Consider the following 22,004-nt stretch of genomic DNA (forward strand, 5'->3'; position numbering starts at 1 on the left):
TACCTGCTGTCTTCAGCTGCATTATAGGAGCTGGATAGGGATGGGCAGTTCATGTGTCCCAGAGCCCTCCTTTTCTTCATGTACCCCTCTGCTCAGAGCTGCCCTGATGGCCACACTGCGGGAAGACCTTGTTCCTGGGGCAGGGCTGAGGCAAGGTCCTGCCTGCCTGGGCACCCTGAGAAAGGGTAGGGATCTCTCAGCAATGCTGCTTGGATGTTCCCATTGCTCCTGCCTCCCTGCCAAAAGCCTCTCCCTGTGGAAACAAAAGCCTGCGTTTCCACCAACCATACAGAGGTTTCAGTGGGATGAATTAGGAAAGGAGCTGTTGTGGCTGCAGTGCTGCTTGTTACTGAAAGGGAAAATTCACATATTCCTTGTACAACTGGTCTTTCTGCTGGAAGTAGAGTACCCCAGATCAAACTCTGATTTCAGCTCCCATCTCTGAAAACAGACCTGCTGCCCAAGGATGGAGAGAGATCATGTCACCCATTAAAGGAAAAAGAGAGTTTTGACCCTTGACTTCTCTCATTCAGTGAGAGGGAAGGCCTGGGATACATTTTTTGGGCATATAGGTATAAAGGAAATCTCATCTTATGGTCCACTGGAAGCATGATTTATAAAATCAAAACATGGGTCAGCTTGGATGCTTCCCTTTAGTGAGGGTTTTAAAATCCTTCCCCTTTAAAAAGCTGCATTTTTTCGAAAGCTCAAGGACTAATTACAAGAGGAAATTTCTTCACTGTGCCTGTACTGGAGAGCAGATTCTGGGAAAGGAAAATCCACTCCAAAACTGTAGGAATGGCCCCGCAAGGCAAAGTTTCTATCCAAACCCAAACCTTTGCAAGGTCCAGGAGAGGACGTGTATTCCCTGGGAGGGGAGAACAGGGCGAATCCCTGCCCTGCCAAGGTTGAGCAAGACCTGGAGAGAGAAGAGAGGAAAAGCTGGAACTTAAGGAAGGGAGATCACTGTGGGAGCTGGGTAAGCCTGTAATGAGGGAACACTGTGTGGTCTACAGGTATTTCAGGTATTTCCAGGTGAAGCAATGCCCTCCTCTTCTCCTGGCCTGTGTGGGCAGGGTGCGTGCTGCAGCACACCCCAGGGGAGTCCTGGACCACATAGTACTGCAGGGACTGGCAGTAGCTGGGGTAGCACCCAGAGCAGGGAGCTTGGAACTGGTGCATGTCCCCTTTGCAGCCGTAACCTGGTGATCCAGGCAATTTTGGTTTGTTTACAGCCTCTCCTGAATGGAGCAGGATGGGGGTCCTTTTGCAGGACACATGAGCAAGCAGGGCTGCATCTCACTCACCCAGCAGGGCTGCTGCTGCTCACCCAGTGCTCTGCGGAGACCCATGGGTCTGTCCATGGGGTTGTCCTATCATTCCATCTCATATGGAACAATTAATGGACTTCAAGCTAAAATGCTGGCACAGGCTGTGGACAAATGTGTTTTTTCCAGCCATTATCTTGTTTGCACTTGGATGCAAGCCAAAATGTATAAACCTTCCTGGGGACATTAATTGGCTTCTGATTGCCTGTCCCTCAATATGGCAAGGGCTGTTTGGCTTTTCATAGGTTTGCTCAGTCCCCTAATCTTATCTGAAAATTATCTGGCATGAATTCTGCAAGTCAGAATAGCAAAAGTATAATTAATTCCCTCTGTGAAGTGAAAACAGCCAATTTTCCACAGTGTCAGCTTGAATATCAACAAGTCATGGAAATAATATGCAAAAAAGCAGACAAAATTTGCACACACATACCCCAGATAGACTGAATTTTTATGGGGCAGCAGTGCTTTATATGCTGCTGAATAAAAATGTCAATACAGACCTGAAGAGCTCTTCATTCCTGGTATGTATTCAACTGAAAGACTGGAACAGCCTTTAAAGAAAGCCTCCTTTTCTGATCAGTACAAGGAATTTGCTGAGATTGCATGCTTATGTGATTTTTTTTTTTCTAGACACTATCATTTTGCATATAGGTCCCCCACAGATATCTCAACATAGAATGGTAATGAATTTTCTCTCACCGGGGGTAGGGATTTAAAAGTGAAACATTTCTGATTCCCAAGCCCATCCCTTCCAGTACCTAAGGCTTTCTCTCCCCATAGCAGACTCTGCATGCTTACATGCTGTCTCCCTTCACACCTGGTGTTTGATCCCACCTTGCTGGTCAAGAGCTGGGCCCCTGTAACATTAGAAAATCATTTGCACAATCTGCACCTGAATTAAACTCTGACAATTCTAACAGAGGACCTCATTCTTCTCTGATGCCTCAAAACACAGAGTAGTCACCACAGTCTGGCTGTCCTGGAAACCTGCTGGACAACACACATATCTGGAAGCTCACTAAAACAGTCTCTGAGGGCTAGTCCTGATCCTCTGACTGCTGGTTGCTCTGCCTGGCTGATAACTTGATTTGAAAGCATGGGTTTCCACAGGAAAACTGGAGCTGTTGGTGCACCAGGGAAGCTACGCTGCATTACTTCTCATAAAGAGTGGTATTGAAAAGCACCTCTAGAGTCTCCATCCATTGTTTTGCTACAGATGAATTGCAAAGCAAAGAAGAAAAGCAAGTTATGCTCAGACAGCGTCAAATACAACTTATTAACTGGACCCTGGTGAACATCCGGAACAGATGTTACAGATATATGTATCACCTCTCCATAAACCTGATGACACTTCCTGTTATATTCTGGGACAGTGGCGAAATTAAATATCAGCACTGATGTTACAAAAGTCAGCATGTACAAGCAGTAAACTGAGATGTCCTATCTCTTTTTTTCTTTACCACCGTACTTACAATAATGAGTAGGTAGTGCAGGTGTAGGGCATATGTTGGAAAATATGGATTCTTGGATGCAACTACTTCACTACGTATTACAGACAGTGTTGGTGTTCGCAATGTCATTCTCTGTGTTACTGCAAACTAACAATTTCAAATGAAAATATCTAATAAAGAAGCCCTCTATTCACTAACTATTTTTCTTTCCTTTACCTGCATATACCCTTACTAGTGGGAATAATAGAGAGAGAACTCCATCTTCTTCCATCATCAATTTTTACATTACACTTTACACATCCCAGAGGCTTCCTCACCATCACAGCAACCACTTCACATCTCTCCTTGCTGAACAATTCTTAGCAAAAGGCCATGATAGCTCTTTGTGTATGTAAAATGTAGCAGAAATATTAAACCAAAGATCAAAGGCAGTTCTGTTCCTCAGATATTTTCCCTGACCCTTTAAACTGGCTGGGTGCAGAATGAGTAATAAGGACCAGACCCTGCCATCAATTAAGCAGAGTTAAATCCAGAGCGGCTGCTGTAAATCAAGTTATTTTAGAGTTACACAATGTAACCAGGAGCAGATCTGGGTCTTCAGGCCAAAGAACCAGACCTCAAAGGGAAAACCCCAACTCTCTCCCTCTTCATTTCACCTAAACCTGCTGTGTCTTCACATAAACAGCCCCATCTGCCTGCTTAGAAAAGCACATGAAGTTAAGGCCTTCCTAAGCTACCCAGCCAGAGCAATCCTACCTCTTAGCACTGCCATTTTGAATCACAGATAAATCAGGTTTTTATTTAACTAATGTGTCAAAATGCAGCCCAAAAGGACTGAACAACATCTAATTTTTATCAGCAGCTATAAAAGGTGGAGGCTTGAATAGCGTGGGTGCAAAGCTTACTGGAGGAGAAATAAAACCAAAAGACCTTAACTGTTAAACAAAATGTATCTGGAAGCACATTTATACAATAAATTCCATCTTTTCTCTTTCTTTTCACATATGATGCTTCTCTGCCTCACACAAGCCTAATGCTATAATCCTACTAAATATTTGCAAATTGGCACCACATCGGATCGAGACAATAGAGGGGGAAAAGCAAAGTGATGCAAGTCATGATATACTTCTTATTACAGTGATATCATTTCACAAGATTAAAGAGGATTTTCTAGGCAATGAAGACAAATCCAGCACCAGCTTTATTGAGAAAATGTCGCAGATGCTTCATCCATTAACATGTGGTAGTGCACACAAAGGAGATTATCTCCTTTTCCAAATGAGCACCATCAATGCTGCCATTCCATTTATTACGCATTTTCCCACTCAAGTGTTCGCTTTTGAGAGGCAATGTGTGTTGGCTTTGGGGACCTGCATGAGGCAATGGAATAGTCTTTGATGCAGAAGCTCCAGCCTGGTTGCAGCATCCAGGGAAAGTATTAATTGGCAATATTGATCTTGGGAGTACCACCGCCAACTAGAATAGGAAGAGGGAAATGGGGAAAAAAAAGCAACATCAAGCCCTTCCATCATGGGGATTTTATGGGCCAGGTGTCCTGAGAAGCTTCACTCTGGTCAACCCAGGGAGACAAAGCTATTTGAAACACCAGATTGTGCTATCTTTTTTCCATCTCGATTGCTAATCATCAGAAACAGAAATGCCTGGGTGAGAAATACCGAGTGTCAGGGAAAATGAATGGGAGCCCATGCAGCAACCTCTGTCCCCCAATGGAAACCTGCCTCTGAAGCCAATAAACTAGACTACAAAGCAAATGGGGACTTGTACTAAATCAGGACCCTAGGAGCTAGTACTCCCCAAACCCAAACACCTTTTTATTCTATTACAGAAATTACAACTGTCAGGATTGAGAAGAGCCCCAGCAGTCCCAGGGCACTGCCTGGTTGCAGCCCTGACCCTGCCCAGTGCCACTTCCATTTCTTTCGCTGTGCCACTGTCTCCTCTGTGGTCCTTTGCATCCAAAGCGCAGGTCAACGTTTCAAGCCTCATAAATGTTAAGACACTCAGCTGTACAGTAAAGTGACACAAAGGACCCATAAGAAAGCTGCTGTGACATGTTGATTCACTTTGAACTGTTGCAGATGGATGAGGGGTTGGGGCTGCTTCCTGGTCAGCCAGTCCTGGCTCACACCGGAAAACTTTACCAGCAAACACATCCCCCAGTCAGAACCACCTGGTCCCAATTAGGATGGATTTGTGGCACTTTAAAGGGGTTTAGTGACTACTTTAGCTGACCCTTCAGATGAAGAACTCCAAAAATCTGGCCTGGATCCTAAACCATAACAGTGCTTATCAAGGCATCCTTTCATCAGGCTTGCCAAATGCTTCCTATCCGCTTCTCATCAGTATTTTGATGTTCCTACTTCCAAAAACATTGAATGAATCAGTTGATTTTCTGGATTCATAGGGGGAAAAAGGCCTGATAATTTCCACAGTCTGCTCCCTACATTGTGACAATAAGCTCCTAATGCAACAAGTGGAAGTTTCACCTCTTTCAAAATCAGGTTAGGGTCCAACCTGCTTGCTTCTTTTGCATTTTCCTGCTAAAGGCAGCAGCTATAATAATGACATACTCCATTATTTTCCTAGCTTGGAGCAACAGTAAGTCAAATGTTCCCATTGCCTGAAGTCAAGCAACGGCAGATGTACATTGCTGAAAGCCTGTTCACAATCTCCCAGAAGATTAGGAATATTTTAAAATTACTGGGCCAATTGCTCTCTGTGACCCCACTAGAAACACTATATTTCCACAAGTGCCTCTAACAACTGAATTTATGATGGGAACGTTTTCAATGTACTTTTGATAAAATCTACTGAGTATCTGTTGTAACTGGGCAAATGACACATTCTGCACAAAATATTTATCCAGTGTGTCAAAATCAGTTCTAAGTTATACTTTGAAGAAGGACATGGTGACCTCTCTCTCAAAGCGCTTTGGCAGGAGAACATTACTGTATGCTGCCGCTCTGCCTCCCACCTCAGGCAGCACAAGAATTTGTAACCTCCTAAGGGCAAAATGCAACTGGGGATTTGTGCAATCACACTTGAAATAATGATAAAGGAACTTGATTTCCGTGAGGTCAGTGATCAGCAAAACTATTGAACAACCTCTGGTGAGCTACCCTGCAAAGTGGCAAAAGACTTGTGTCACACTTGAAAATCTTGGCCTAGGGTATTGGAGCCTTATAGTGCTGAGGTGCAGCAGGAAATTTTCACTGTGTCCTCCAGATGGAGGGAATGATGGCAGAAAGCAGTCACTTAACTTTCATATTTAACTTTCATACTAAGATAAAAAATCCATAGGAAAAAATGGATCAGAGGAACCCCTGGGCAGTTTCTCTTTCCCAGTACCACCCTCACAACAAAGATTATTTCCATATGTTCACATGGAGGGTGGATGCTACAATAAAAAGTGGCATAGTGGACCACGTGGACAATAGTCTGTTGGGAAAGTGCCAGTCTTCTGTGAAAGGAAAACCTTCTGGAAAGCTGCTGCAGTTGTAAGGGGTAAAGGCATGTTTGGGGATAAGGGGGGGTCCCAGGGATAGGATGGCTGGACTTTCAGAACATTTCCACATCAAAGTGTGTTGAAACACCACCAATAAAATGTTGGGCAGTACCTGAAACAGTGCTGAAGAAGAAAACGTGGGATATAGACCTGCCTACATCTCTGTACTCTGCTCTTTAGGAATGGGTTAGTGGGGTTAGGGGAGACCCAGAGGGACAGTGAATGAAATGATTTAGGGGGTGGAGCAACTGTTCTATGAGGAGACACCAATAAAAGCTGGGATTTTTCAGCTGAGGAGGAAAAAAGCAAACACAGGTGGTTTGGTGGTCTACAAAACAGAGAAGGCGGTAGACCGAGTCACGCTGCCATTTACCTGGTCACCTGGCCACCTATTTTACCTGTAAACTGCTCTACACTACCTCCTAAAACACTGGAGCTAGGAGGTATGTGATGGAATGAATAGGAGCTCAGTTTAAAACAAAGAAAAGCAAATACTTATTTACACAATACTTCTCTACTGTGTAATAGATGTGAGATCTCTGGGGCTGGCTGTCCTGGGCAGCTGGCATCAGCAAGGGAGAAGGCAAATTCACAAGTAACAGCTCGATGCAGATACTGAAAGGACTAGGCAGGCATGTATGCCCTCATTCAACTGCAGGCTTGAGTCAGATGCTAGAAAACGGATTGATTGAAAGCTTGAGGTTTCACATTACTTTGTGTTTTCTGCTCGAATCCCCGTGTATCTTCTCCGGTGTCAGCAGCCCAGCTTTTGGCCTCCTTCTGGGTTACCCAGCCTGGATAAACATACGTGCATGTTGAAACTGCTTCCAGGAACGCCTTCCTCTCCCTGTAATCTCTTATCTCCCAGAGGAGATTGTCAGAGGGTACTTCAAAGCCCTTTGAAAATGGCCAGGGCTCTGCCTGTAGCCCAGCAGATACAGGCGCCCTCACCCCAAGAAGTCAATGGCTGCCCCACAGGCAGGCTTTTGGAGCTGCCTTATCACCACCACAACAGCGAGCAGTGGGAGAGACTTTACCTCCTCGCTATCACAACCCAATCTTCAGTCTTTGCAATATGCTGCCCATTGTCTCCCCAGGTTCACCCAGGTGGGTTGTGGCAGATTACAAAAATGAGGGGAAAGAAAAAGGAGTGGTTTTGCTCAGCCCTGAGGAACAGGGAAGCCTGAAGCCTGCTGAGCTTGTAACTAAAATGTGGAAGGGCCATGACAGAGCTCAAAAGGTGGAAGAATGGGATACAGGCAGCAGAAAAATGCTGAGCACCAGGCTTTGGGGTAACGTGCCGTTTTGAATAAAAGTAAATGAAAAAATTGCCCATAGAGAGGGGAATGTAAGGAAGAGGAGGCTGTGAAAAGAGAGGGTGGCAGAGCGGGACCTATTGTTCAAGCACTGCCCTCAGATAAATCTTGTTCAGCGTTCCTACACCAAAAGACTATGAGGTGTAGTGAGGCAGAGGAAAGCAGTGCAGCTGTTTTATGGTGTTATTATCCATTCTGAACTACAGAAGACCAATTGCCTGTCAGGACAAAAGACAGGACACCATGCATGCAGTTCTCACCCCATCAGCAACTTGAAAATGGAAACCCCAAACAAAAAAGTCACATTTCTGCCTGGAACTGTTAACAAGTAGCAGCACCTCAAGGGCTGGCATCATTGGAACAAGCTGCCTAGGAAAGTGATGGAGTCACTATCCTTGGAGGCATTTAAAAGACATGTAAATGTGGCACTTAGGGATATTGTTTAGTGGTGGATTTGGCAGTACTGCATAATGGTTGGACTCAATGATCTTAAAGGTCTTTTCCAACCTAAGTGATTCTGTCGCCAGGGTCACAAGCAAGGTGGCCACAGAGGGCCCATGGCACACACATAGCCAGGGACATTCCACCATGACAGGAAAAGTAGCAGCTGTCTGAACAAGGACCATGCTTATCCCATGTCATATTTATCCCATCCATATTAACCCCAATAAGCCACTGCTGCTAAAATTACCCTCCCAGTCAGAGAGGCTTTAGAAAGATGTTTGGAGTTAACTGAATAAGTTGTGGACCAGGAGTCAGAAAAATCAGATAGGTACATGGAAGGCTGATGATGACAACACGCTTTTTAAAAAGGGTGACCACAATACTTCGCAACAGGTGTTGTGTTGGGATTGCATAAACAAAGTGATTAAGCCTGTTCTCTGACGAACAATAACCAAAGAACTCCTATATGATTATGTTAGGCAAACACTAGAACCAGCTCCTTTGGATAATTAATACTTATGCACAGAAATGGCAGGCTTAAATTTACACAGGACTTGAAGTGGGTGGGCTGGACCCAGGGGACCACAAAGAGCAGCAAAACTCTGAGCAGTAGTAGAGGATGAATATTTATCCATCACAGTGAAGTTAGGGGGAAAGTGCCATATAGAGGCAATGTCATTATAAGCATACCTGCAGCACCAGAAGCTCAACAGGGATCCCTGCTTGAGTCTTTTTCAGCCTAAATAAAGCTTTATAGGTCTGCAAATCTGTTGACCTAGCGGAAATGATTTTTCTTTTGCCTCCAAATAATAAGATCAGGATCCGATCTAAATGCACAGACCTAAGGAACAACGGATGCCTGGGGACACTGTTGCATTCAGCATGAGCGTCTCAGTCAGTGTCTGATGCAGGTCTCCTTGAGCCAGGGGAGCTCCTCAGGAAATTGGTGCAGTCCCTTGCAGATCAGCAGGGTTGCTCCTCATGCTTCCTTCTCTAGACACATTTCTATTGTTGAATTAAAAAACCTGGGACTGAATTTAAAAAGTTGCTCCAAGCCAGGGATTTATGCCCTTTTTCATACACATCACTGATGTATCCAGTCTGTTAAAACAGTGTAGAGAAATAAATCGGTACTGCTGAAGAATACTCTGCCTCAGATGGTAAAATTCATTGAATTACACAACTGCTTGTTCCCCAGGTTATACATAGAGGGTAATGAACGACCCTCACCCATTACATCTTCCTCCTGGTTGCCAGCTATAGGGGAAGCTAAAGCTTCAGAAGGTCCTATTGGATCTTGGGGCCCTGCTGTCGGCCTGAAACTGATCCTGCTCTTTCAAAAACATTTAATACACTGGGACAGCTAGGCTGATTGATGCCAAAAGTCCACCTCATGCCACATCCTGTCCCTAGTCAGCACAGATGCTTGGGGAGAGAATATAAGAACCAAACAAATACAGTGATTTTTCCCTATAGTGTAGTGACATTTCCTCCCAGCTTCCAGCTATCCACAGCTTTGAGATTCCTAAAGAAAAGGCTGTATTTTTATACCTAACAGCCCTCTTCGGGGCTGTTCATTTCCTCATGCATTACTCTAATAGGGCTTTTAATCTGCTAATGCCTAAAATCGGTAAAAGTAGTATCTATTACTCTCCATTACCCAGGAATCCCTTTGCCAGTTCTCTCGAGGTTTACAATGTCTCAACTCTTTCCTGTGCAGTTGTTTTCCCCCTCTCCTCACCTTGCTGCATGCCAGGGCAACATCAAAGGCAGAAATCGACAGAGGTCTCTTCTGTACAAACCTCTGTGCAAAATTACTAGAGCTCAGAATGGTTGCTCAGTTGTAAGGGCACTAAAGTGCTTCAGCAAAGTTCAGTATTTAAGCATAATACATATGTCAACACTAGATCAGCTGTTTGTGGTCATACAAAAACACCATCTCCTGCAGCAGTCTCTCCCTCTCTGCGGGCAGTGGCTGATGTTTAGAAAGAAAATCAAAAGCAAAGTAAGAGTGTGGTGAAATTTCCTTACAGACACCCACTCCCAAAACTGCCATATTTGTCAATGTCTCAGCTCTAGTCAATCCTCAATCATATCCTAGAAGTGTGTCCAATCCAGAAAATACAGAGGGGGAAATTGTAAAGGTGACTTTTTTCTCCATCAAAAAAAAAAAAAAAAGAGTTGAATTTTTCCTAGAGCACTTTAATTTTGTATGAAGTAAAACAAAATTCACTCTTGGGGATTTTCATCCATCACAAACCAGCAGCAATTTCAGCATTCCTGGAAAATCTTATGTACAGTGGGCTTCCTGCAGTATGACCTTATCAGCCTCAGCTGCTGACCCATCCAGTATCTGAAGCAGGGCAGCTGAGGGAGCCTCTTGATCACAGCAGCACCCACATGCACAAAATTACCCTGGCATAAAGCTGAATTGCTTTAGCCCTGTCCAGATGCCAGAAAAGCAAGGCCCCACAGGTAGCAGGGGGATTTTTCTGCCAGGATTTGGCAATGGCAGGTTCTGGTCTCTCAGCTAGCACAGCCCCGTTTCCTGCAAAGTTAGCATGCAAAGGTGGGGAGATTCGATTCCCAGCCAATACACATCAACCACACTGTCCAGCGCAGAAAGCCCATGGAAGTGGTTCTTCGAAGGCACCAGCAACAGCAGTGGTGATTCAACACCAGGTACTCACCAGAATGGAGCCTGCTGGCAAGTTGGGCTCTCAGGCAGGGTCACTGTGCTACAGGCAGAACAAGGTGAACCAGACTCACAGCAGTCCCCAGGATCACAGTTAAAAAGCAGAAAGGAAGCCAAGGCTTTGCTTCAGTGAGGAACCAATCATGGGAAAAAGGAACAATCTCCTTCCTCTAGTTTGTGAAGGTTGTGTGCATTCTAATGGTTGAAAATGCATCCACCTCACAACCCAAGAGACAGGTGGCATGGGAGGGCAACCTGGTATGCCATCCCAGACAGCATGTCTGCTCCTTTCAGCTCCCAGAAAACCAAACACAATGGGGACAGTTTACTAACCTTCGTCCAGAGCAAAGCTCCTTCTCTGGAGCAGTTTCAGAGCAGGACACTGGCTCTGTGGAAATGCTTGGGGGTCTAGACGCTGCTCCCCACTTGGCTAACACAGTAGCACTGAAGTGCAGAAGGCCCCTCTGCTATGGCGACCCAGGTCCTGGGCATGAAAAGCCTCAAACCTCACATGCCTTGGCCCTGGCATGAGGGACAGGACCCAGGAAGGAGTGACAAGGCCCTTGGTGTCAAGAGGGAATGGGCTCCACTCTTCCAAAAATGCCCTCTGGCTCCCCCAGGACATGTGTGGGACAATGTGAAGCAGGTAAAAGACCACATCACCAGTCTTAGTGTTCCCCCAGCTGTCCCCAGTTGTGCTGTGCTCCTCCGGCTGCTCACCCCACTTTCAGGGGCCAGGCACAATGAGCCTACCCATGCCTCACAGGGACACAGCAAGATGCTGCTGTGTTGGCAGTGAGACAGAATGCTGGTTGTCGTACCCTTCCCACCCAGCCCAGCCCCCTGGGGATGGGCAGCGCAGGGAAAAGGCTGTATTTTTTGAGCAGAGGCCTTTTGATGGGGCACTGGGAGCACAGTCCTAGGCTGGCAGTGCAGTTGCCTCCTCCCTGCCGGGTAACGGCACAGTGCATGTCCAGGGACTGCCCTTCAGCCTCCTTGAGCACACAGCAGAGGCAGACACGTACACAGGTCAGAATTTATTTTCAAATACCTCATTTATATCATTCTCACATGAAATATTTCTTTTGGAATATAGCCTACACTTAGAAAACAGAAGAGAGTTTTTTTTATAAGGCACATCAGATTATAAACTACATAGAGACATCTCCCCCTCATTTGCGCTCATAAAATACTGGTAATTTTAGAAGTAATATTTCTAAAACCTAGACCCTGTGTAGCCCCGTGTAGAGAAGTATCCATAAAGTTATTAGACCTCAGTTTACATACACCTAGTAAAGGGCTATAACAAGTTGTATATAAATCACATCTTCAGAAACAGTCACAGCTGGCTATATTTAAAAGTAATGCTACTCCAGACTATGAAACAGGCCGCTTATAAAATATAATCCACTGCTTCCAGTACAGCATGATACCAAGCAGTATAATCTTGCAGAAGAAATTCTGTTATTTTTGCAAATGGAAGCTGCAAATGGAAGCAGATTCAAGCCTGTCTCCTCCCCAAAACCACATTTTTGATTTATCGAGACTGTTTTTTACAGACAAGCAAAGCACCCAAGAGAAATCTGGCTGGTTTTCTCCAAGATGTCAGTATGACTGCATATCTGAAATCCTGTCAAAGCATTTGAGTAACAAATACAAAGGCTCAGATGTTAGCTTCATGACCAGTAAACATTAAACCATTACCAACCAGATGAAACCAAGTTAAATGCATCCAGCTTCTGTGCTATGGAAACTGTTTTTCCAGGCTCTTCCAGTGCAGAAGCCAACATATTTTTATTGAATTAGGCCCTAGGTAAAGATTTCCATCCCATTTTCAAGTTTTCAGCAATGGAACATTACCCATTCTGCACTCATTCAGCTGTAGAGAAGGAAAAAATATTGCTTGTGGAGCCTATGCCAATTCAGCCCAGAATCCATTCACACAGTGTCATTTTCCTTAATGGGCCAGGAGGTAAACTGTGGTCAGCTTTATCAACTCAAATGGCCTCCACAGTTCCTTATATCAGGCATTGATTCATTTCTGATGAAAAAAGGTTCCAGCCTTCTGTCACTGCAGTTTAGTTTAAGAATAAGGAAAAGGTCACTTCAAGGCTATGGCCAAAGGGGAAAAAAAAGGAAATATAATCTGATCTTGAAATATCTAGGGGAAAAGAAAAAGTAGTTGTGGCCACAAAAAGGCAGACGAACAGCACAAACTAAACATCCTCTGCAGAATAAGTTTAAATACTGATTCTTGCGAAGAGTAGCATTATCACTCAGGTCTCTCAAACTCATTACAACTGCAGTTAGGCTTAGTTCAGTAGGAACCAGATTCAAAGAATAGGTCACACTCAACTCTACGCTGATTCCCCAGTTGCATTTTAGGCACATTTCAGTTAATCTGTTGGACTGATCTGAGAAAAAAAAAGAATTATTAGTTATATTTCCAGGGTGGCCTCAGCCAATTTCACAACTATAAGCTTAGACAAGATTCAACCAAAAGTGACTGGTGCCCTTTAGAAGGGAAACACTAAATTGGTTGAAAACAGCATCATAAAGAAGATGCACCAGCCTCAGTTTCTAGAGTCCAGTTTGTTATAAATCTCAATCTGCCTGATTTGTTACTTGTTTAGCAGCCTTAAAACATAAGGACGGGCATCCTGAAATTCCCTGCTGCAGACTTAAAAAACAGATGCGGTTTACATGGTGCTGCACGGATATTTGTTACATCGCTTAAAAAAACCCAAAAAACCCAACACAACATTATTTACATTCCTTTCAACTGAAATAGATGAACTGTCATCACATCTGCAAAAATACAGAGGAAATCACCACTGCTCGAGGTAGCGAGTTAAAGCTTGGTCATGTTCTTGGGCTTCCACTCGGCTTCCTGGGAAAGGCAGGGGAAGGAGGACAGAAAGGACTTTCACAAAGTCAGAAGGTGACAAATGAGATGTCAGCTCCATAAGGGATTAGATTCCCTCACCACAAGCTGAAGGTATACTCTTGACCTTTTTAACTATGGCATTTGCGTATAGATTACACCTCTTGCATACCCTTTTTAAAGTGATCCCTAAGAGTGTTGGCTTGGGAACACACAGAGAAGAGAGCAGGAATGGGGTTTTAAAGCTACAAAAGTCAATTAGGAGGCACAGTGTTATTTTTCCCTTTGATCGTCCATGTACAGAGCTCTACGCTTCCACCGTTAATTACTTGTGCGTTCCTCCTGCGAAGCCCTGGCAGTGAAGGCCTCTGGTGTGTGCTCCTCCCAGTCAATCACATACACCTTACAACACAAGAAGTTGAATCCTTTGGACAAATCCTTCTACGCTCACAGACACGTGGTGCTTTTTTTCCTTAATGAGAAGTTTTAGTCACAAAACTGGATGCCAGACCTGATTTATAGCAATTATTTAACTAAGAATCCTTCTGCAACCCTCAAAAGGGGCAACTGAGATATCCAGTAGCAACATATACACACACATACAGATCTACATTATACACTCAGGACAACACAAATTGAGATTTCAGCTAATATAGCCTCTATTTGATTTCCTCAGAGCAGCACTCAGGTCCTTGTAATCCCTATACAAAACAGCAGTATTTTTTCCACCAGGATTTGGAGAGGTTTTTCATCTTATCTGGAGTCCTACACTTGGATTTCTTTGGTTGCTGCTGGGTATCCGAGTACTGAATACCAGCCACGATGGCTGCATCAAAGACCTCCTTGAGGTTTTTCTGAGTCAAAGCAGAGCACTCAATGTAGGATGCAGCTTTTATTTCCTCGGCACAGAGCTTCGCAGCCTCCTCCGAGACTGGTTTTTCTTTGCACTTGTCCAGCTCAATGAGGACTTTGACATCCTCCCGGAGGTCCGACTGTGTCCCAACCAGGATTATGGGTGCCTTGGGGCAGTGGCATCGAATTTCAGGAACCCACTTCTCACTCACATTCTGGAAGGACGAAGGGCTCACCACACTGAAGCACAGCAAGAAGATGTCCGTGTTGGTGTAGCACAGAGGCCTGAGCTTGTCAAATTCATCCTGCATGGAACAAAATTGCATTAGCACCCCACAAAAGAGCAGCTCTAGCCTGCTGCTGACCTTTGGGGAAGCTGAGGATCACCTGCCACTACCCCCTCAAAAAACACCTCAAAATGAGCACCCAGAGTACCCAACAAGGTGTGTTACAAGCAGAAGTTGCCTGTACTCAGCCTGAGGTCTCATGGCTGCCAGCCAGCAGGCACCCTGCCACTGCTGGGCACACAGGACGAAGGTGGTGACTTCCCTGCGTACCTGAGATATTCTGATTCATGCCACAGGTTATTTCAAGTGCTTAAATATTTCCTTTGCTCTTTGTACAGAGGCCCTCTGCCCTACTTCAGCAAAGAAGCAAAGCTGCGGGAAGCAGGTTACAGTACAGGAAACCAAAAATTAAAGAGGGAGAGAGTACTTTCTACAGGGCCACCTCTTAGGGTGTAGGGGTGAGTCAGTAAGCAGCTCTGATGAGGAGCACCCATGTACCTCAAAGCTGCTCTGCTGACAGGTCAGAGAGCAGGCATGTGGCAGCAGGTACCTTTCTGGGTACCTTTCCTGGAGTTGGCTTTTAAACTGGTAACTACTTAACAACATCCTACAGGATAGGGGAATAATTTCCCTGCCATTGTGCACAGGGATTTAAATCTAAAGGGAGCAATAATAGTTTACAATGTGCAGGCTTAACATGCCAATTACATAGAGTAAGAGCTTTAACTTTCCCTCCCACCCATGCCACATCAAACAAACTGCAATCGGGCCTCCCAGCACTACCTTTCTGGGTTTTTTTTTCTTTCCTTTTAGTGCAAACTCCAGCAAAGCATGGCCCTTTTTCAGCTTCAAGATCTAGCCACAAGAAAGCCAACATGGTAACAAAGGCATGCTGATCCTCAGGAAGAATGCAGCTAGAAACAAGGGTTAACTCCAGGCAGGCTGCTTTTATGCTGACAGCAGGATAAAAGCAGGGTAACACTAGCAGCCTGAACAGGTAGGATTTGCCTCAGCGGCAGTGACATTTTAATTAAAACGGACCATGTTCTCAAAAGCTTGGAATTGAAAGTGCACAGAAACATAGAGCTGAAAACATCTCCCTGGTACCAGCAGTTTACTGTTGAATTTCAAGTTCCGTGTTCCATGTTAATTTTTGAGAGGTGAGATTTTGCTTTAAGGCCTCTGGAGGCCCAAGATACGCAGTTTAAAGACCCCTGGAAGCCTCAGAAGTCCTGTTCCACTCAAATGAATTTCTTCTAGCAGTATCTCTGGGAGAGACAGCAATTTATAAAACATGAGTCAAGAAAGTAAGCTTCATTAGCTCTCTTGATTCTCAGATTAAGCCTCAGAGGAAACGAGGCTCTCACTGCTTAGCTCAAGAAAACCCCCACATCTACTGAGAGATGCTGTGCTGAACAACAGGGCTGTTTGCAGAAAGGTACTTTGCCATGTAATTGCCTCTTCTTGCTACCTGAGAAAGCTCAAAAGGTCTCAATTCAATGGGTTTGGAAGCCAAACCCAGATCTTAAGGGTTTCTACCAAGATGAAATAGTGCCCTTTATATCCCAAGTACACTCCTGCTGTTTCAATGGTAGGCACATGGCCCGCAGAGACTCTATACCTCTTTGGGCTAGTGAGGAAATAGAAGTAGAAGCTGAAATAGAATTTCCCTCTGTCTGGAGTGCTCTTTTAGCTGCAGATTTCAGCAGCAGTTTTACCAAAGTATCCACCTAGGAATCTTTTACTCAGGACGACTTCTGCCAGTTTAGATAATCTTTTCATTTTAAAAGCAGCGATTCTACCCACTCCAGCTGCCCTTGGGCAGCCATAGCAAACATCTTAAGCATTAACGGCAAGAGGCACCTCTTGCCTTAATAAAGGCAAGAGGTGCCGGGGTGGCCTGCCCATCCCTCCTGCAGCTTGCAGCTGCATTTCCAGAGGCACTACATATCTACAGACTGTCATCCAATGGCAATTTCACCTGCCACACTCTGCATATGAACACGCACAGCCCATGCTGCTGTAGTACCACCCCATCTCTTCAGTAGGGCACAAAATTATGGGACAGTCTTGCTGTTTAACTTCACATTGGTACTCGCAGAATGCCATTTGTAGGATTTCGGCATTGGTTTGTAGTGCGCATGGGAGTCTTACACTGCTGTCGAGGACTACATAGCCCTTCAAACCCCTTTCCTAAGTAGTACACCCAGTTACTACTCATCTAAATAGGTTTGTATGTTAAGGCCACTGAGATTTTTCAGCATGTTTTTGGTGAAGGCATAGACCTAGATCCACAAAGCTGTGAAGGATCCTAACTCCCACTGCCTTCAAACTACAGAGATAGCAAATATTTTTGCCTACTTTTGGTTATCCAGCCTCAACCCCTGGCAAGCAGTGTTGCACACTACTCAGAGTGGTACAAGCCAGGGATTTGCAGGCGGTAAGAAATGGGCTCTTTTTATGTATCAGGCAAACTAGGAGATGAGAGACATCAGCTACCCTCATCTCTTCAGATCTTAGATTACAGCAAACCTCAGCTTCACGGCAGCATCACTTTTTAAGGGGGTGGGGAATGGCAAATATGAAGTCTCCATGGACAATACCCAACAGGACTTTTTTCTCCCTTCAGCCTCTGTCCCTTCAAAAACACAGTCTATCTCTGGACACCTAAAGTTGTGGATGCTTTGCATGCATACATCCCAAACACCCTGATTCTTAAACACAATTATTTAGCAAAGATAAAGACAGTGACAACTGCTCAAAGAGAAAACCAGGTGGCCGTTGAATCCCCAATATGTTCAGCCTTTCTAGTCAGGCTAAACACAGCAGCAGCTTGAGCCAGCAGAGCAGCAGCCTGTGGCCAGCCCCTATACAGAGGCACAGTACGCCCCCCACTCTTCAACAGACACCGGACAAAGCAGGGCGTTAAGCAGCAATGAAAATGATAGCGGATAATAAGATGATCAAACACCGGGAATACTTTCAAACCCATGAAGTCATTTGCAGGACAACTTTGCGCAACAACTTCTCCCCTCCCGCTGTCACTGAAATCAAATAAGTGGCTCCACTGACCTGACCAGCTGTGTCACAGAGCTGAAGTCTCACTGGCTTCCCATCGACAGACACAACAGCTTTGGAGAGAAAGGAGGGAGGGTAAAACTGAGATGAGTCCAAGTTTACACGTTTTCCATTACGGAAAAATTAAAAAATCAGTTCTTATCTTTCTTCAGTTAGTTTAGATTCAACGATTTAGCAGAGCTGGAAGGGAGTCGACTTGTCGCTAACACTTGGGCACACACAGGCCCTTCAGGGCTTTCCGATTCATTTCACTACAAGAGATGATGTAGGCGGTGACGGCACCAGCTCTCCGCCAGCAGCGCCAAGAGCTAGCCCGCCAGTCCAGAATCTTATTCTGCCACGAGGGTTTAGTTTATTCTCCCCGTCGTACACCTTCAGCACGCCCGGGACAGAAAAAGCCCCCGCTGAACCACAGAGAAACCCCAGAACCTCTCCCTTCGCACGGGCTAGAGAAGGTATTTAACCTGACCTTTAGGCGGTTCCGATACGCCCGAGAGCGCTAAGCTTTACAGCGGAGAGTTCCCAATTAAAGCTCGGCTCTGGTCGCACCGCCAGGCACGACAGACGCTGCCAGCCCGGCTCCGTTACACCGGCGACTGGCTGGTGCTGCTGCCTGCGATGGCAGCCTGACAAGCTCCGGTCCTGCCCGGGTAGGGTCCTGCTCACCACAAATAAATAAAGAAATCACCGAAGCTGGACATCAGCCCCTCCAAGTAGCCAAGCCACGGCCCTGGGACAGGCACGACAGGGACGCGCTCCCTGCTGCCCCTCCCGCCGCCTCGGTCCCCGCGGTGCCCCCGGTCACTTACCGGAGAAGTTGTCGAAGGCAGTGGGGATGTACTCGGTGGGGTACCCGTTGGTGGTGTAGCTCACCACCAGGCTGGTCTTGCCCACCGCGCCGTCCCCCACCAGCACGCACTTGATGCTCCGCCGCGGTTCAGACCCCGCTCCGGTCCCGGTTCCGGCCACGGCCGCGGCCCCGGACCCCGCCGCCCGGCAGCGGCCGCCCAGCGCCGCTCCCAGCGCCGCGGCCGCCCGTCCGCTGCGCACCCTCCGCGGGGGCACGGGCGGCACCTCACAGCCGCCCGGCGGCACCGGCTTGCTGATGTACCCCGCCTCGCCCTCCTGCTGCGGTGGCATCCGCGCGGCCACGCAGAGCCCCGCGGACCCGGGGGCGGCGCGCTGCCCGGGGCCGCCGGCCGGGGGGCGGCGGGGCGCGGCGGTGGACGGGCGGTGCGGGTCCCCGGCGGGCCGGCAGGCGCGGCGCGACCGCCGCGAAGCCAGCCCCGGTGCCGGCTGGCTCTCCCCGGGCGCGAGCGGCAGCGGCGGCTCCCGGTGCAGGCGGCGGCTCCCGGCGGCGCTGCTACCGCCTCGCCCCGCGCTCCCGAGTCCTGACCGCCGGCCCCGCGCCGCCGCGTGACATAGCGCGGCGCTGCGGGGAGGGGCCGGCGCCGCTCGGCCCGGCACCGACCGGCACCGGCCGCCAGGCGGCGCCGCAGCGCCCCACTGCGCCCGCCCCGACGGCCGCGGGAGCGCGGAGGGGGCGGGTCGCCGCCGCGCGGCCGCGCCTCTCATTGGCCCGCTCACCTCTCCGCTCGGCGCGACTGGCTGGCTTGGCGGCGGGGGCGGGGCCGCCCCGCCCCGTCGGGGCCCGCGCGCACCCCCGGCCGGCCGTGCGGCTGAAAGGGGCCGTTCTGGCCGCGCAGCTCTGGGGGACTTTCGGCCTTGGCAGGGCTTCGCCGAGGGACAAGGGCTTCGCCGGCCCAACTGGGCCCCAACTGCCTGCGCCCTTCTCCCGGAGGGGCGGAGCGGATCGCACTTAGCAGGGCAGGAGAGCCGTCAAGTTGCGGTGGCGTGCTCTCGGTGTGTTTGCTCAGTGAGCTCCCACCGGCAGCCTTGGGGAAGGATAAACTGGGCCATGTGCCGTGGGAAAGGGGGCACTTCATTTTTAGCACCGTCGAAATAAGTTGGCCATGGAAGGTTTTGCAGTCGAACGCTGGAAATGAAAGGCTGGTGAATGGCTTGCCTCTGCCCTAAATTGGGAACGCTATTAACACATTTCTTCTGGGGACCTTAGCAGCACTGTACAAACATGAACCGTGACACCTGGAGTATCTGGGATACCTCACTTGGCAGGCATCGAGTGCAGGTATCTGAGACAACTTACCCAAATTAGTGCTGATAAGTCTGTGGCAGAGTCAGGATTTCAGTTTACCATTTTCAGCATCTGAGTTCCCAGTGCGCCCTACTATTTCCCTCACTGAAATGGAAACCCATGTGAGGCAGATGGTTTAGTACTGCAGCACGTGCTACATGTGGCCATCATGCCCCATCTGTCTGTCTCAGGGTAACTGGAGGAGCTGGAAGTGTCAGGCCTGTGGGGATGTCATTTTCCACCTTCAGTAAAACCTGAAGCTCTGTGTGGTCGGACCACTGAAGGCCCTGCAAAGGCTCATGCCTCATGCAAATAATCACTCTGTACAGCTGATCTTGTTTTCCTAAGTGCCCTGGCTTCTTCCACGGGAAGTGTCACTGTGGCTCTCCATAGGGTTGTGGCACTTGTGCACTTAGATATTTTGGGCATTCCAAAGCAGGGCCAGACCCAAGGTCCTCCGTGGCTGAAGGCAGCTGGGAAGACCCCAGGTTGGATGCTCTATGCATGCAGTTGAAGGTGTGGGGAAGGATCATCGCCCTGCAGCCCCACACCAGGGTGGCAGCACCCATTTCCTGCAAGGAGCACAGCGAGGCAAGGATGGAGCAGCCAGCAGAGCACAGGGGCTCAGTGTGACCCTCATGCTCAAGACCCATAGGGGCCATTGATCCTCTCGTGGGACACCACAGTCCTGCAGAATTATGCTCCCCTAAATTAACAAAGATAGTGCTACCACATATGACATTAGCCCCAGAGAGTCATCACAGGGCACCCAGCTACAACCAAGAAGCATTTCCCCATTGGGTGCTTTCATACTTTTATCCCTCTGTGATGAAGCCTGTGAGGAGATCACCCAGGCAGCTGAGCTCTGCCAGGAGTGACAGGTAGAAGGATTGGAGTGGGAGCCTGCCTGTGCTCAGGCATGTACTAAAATGACAGAAATGGCTTAATTTGTACCTTTGGTTATTTTGGTGCAAGTCCTCGTGGGGATGCTGAGGTTAGAACAAAAGCATTCTATTTTAATTTAGTGTAATTATAGCTTGTCTACTTAGAAAAGCTGGATTGCTTTAACAATACTATTGCAGCTAACTCCCCAGAGTATGGATGCAGTTGTGCCAGGATAATGCTAATATGGCTTATTCTTGTTGGAAAAGGGAAAAACATTATGTGTGCAGATGCAGGTTCACTTTGCAAACAGCTGCAGCTGTTTGAAAGGTTACCACCAGGGCAGCCTATTACCATGCTTGTTCTTGGGGCTCCTCCCTCCATAGCAGAGCCTTAAAGGCAAGTGTGCTCCACAGCCACCTGGCCGCAAAATTACAGTGTTTAATTCAGGATTGGGCACCTTAAGCCCAGCAGGTGTTCCTCTCAGAGGCATGAGAAGATTCTGCTTGGCTGCTCTGCTGAAATGGTGAGGGAGCTCAGAGCTACCTGTAGTGTGGTAACAGCTTGAGCAGCGATGTTGTTTCAACAGTGAACTGCACAGCTTAGTATAAGAGTGGTACAGGTGACAGTCACATTCCTGACCAAAATCAGGTACCAGTCCCTGTACCATAAATTGTTACAGGTCCTTCTTTTCCTTCAAAGGAGGCAAAAGGAAAATGGATAAATTGCACAGACTTGTATCCCTTCTTCTGAATTGAAAACAAATCACTTTTCAGTGAAACTCCAAAGGTAGCAAGGATCTGCACAAGACAAGGAACAGTATCTTCAGTCATTTCTGGGGAACTGCATCAAGCATGGAGGCTGGATGCTGTTACTTCTGGTGCATTTCCTCCCTACTGCTCTGTGCAGAGGGCAGAACCACATTTGCAGCCCAGTATCTCATTTTTATTCTGCATGGTTCTAAGTGTATATATAGGTGCATCTTTATACAAGAGAAGGCAATGCTAACAAAAGACACGTACAATGGGAAGAGGTACAGCTTTTAAGGCTGTAGTTTCCCCTGAGCAGTACCCAAGAAAGTTGTCTCCTGCACACATGAGCTTTGA

The 22,004-nt window shown here is 47.3% G+C and overlaps 1 protein-coding gene across 1 annotated transcript; it reads right to left on the reverse strand.

Moving 5' to 3' along the window:
• Positions 1-11,779: 11,779 nt before the first annotated feature.
• RHOU (ras homolog family member U) lies at positions 11,780-19,001 on the reverse strand. The gene is made up of 3 exons (XM_017817560.1): positions 18,671-19,001; positions 17,856-17,914; positions 11,780-14,801 (listed from the first exon to the last, which is right to left on the reverse strand). Exons 1-3 carry the CDS (start codon positions 18,999-19,001, stop codon positions 14,346-14,348), a joined length of 846 nt encoding a protein of 281 aa, XP_017673049.1. The 3' UTR covers positions 11,780-14,345.
• Positions 19,002-22,004: the final 3,003 nt, after the last annotated feature.

Source organism: Lepidothrix coronata, unplaced genomic scaffold, assembly GCF_001604755.1.
Source record: "Lepidothrix coronata isolate B3197 unplaced genomic scaffold, Lepidothrix_coronata-1.0 Scaffold61, whole genome shotgun sequence".
Classification (NCBI taxonomy): Eukaryota; Metazoa; Chordata; class Aves; order Passeriformes; family Pipridae; genus Lepidothrix; species Lepidothrix coronata.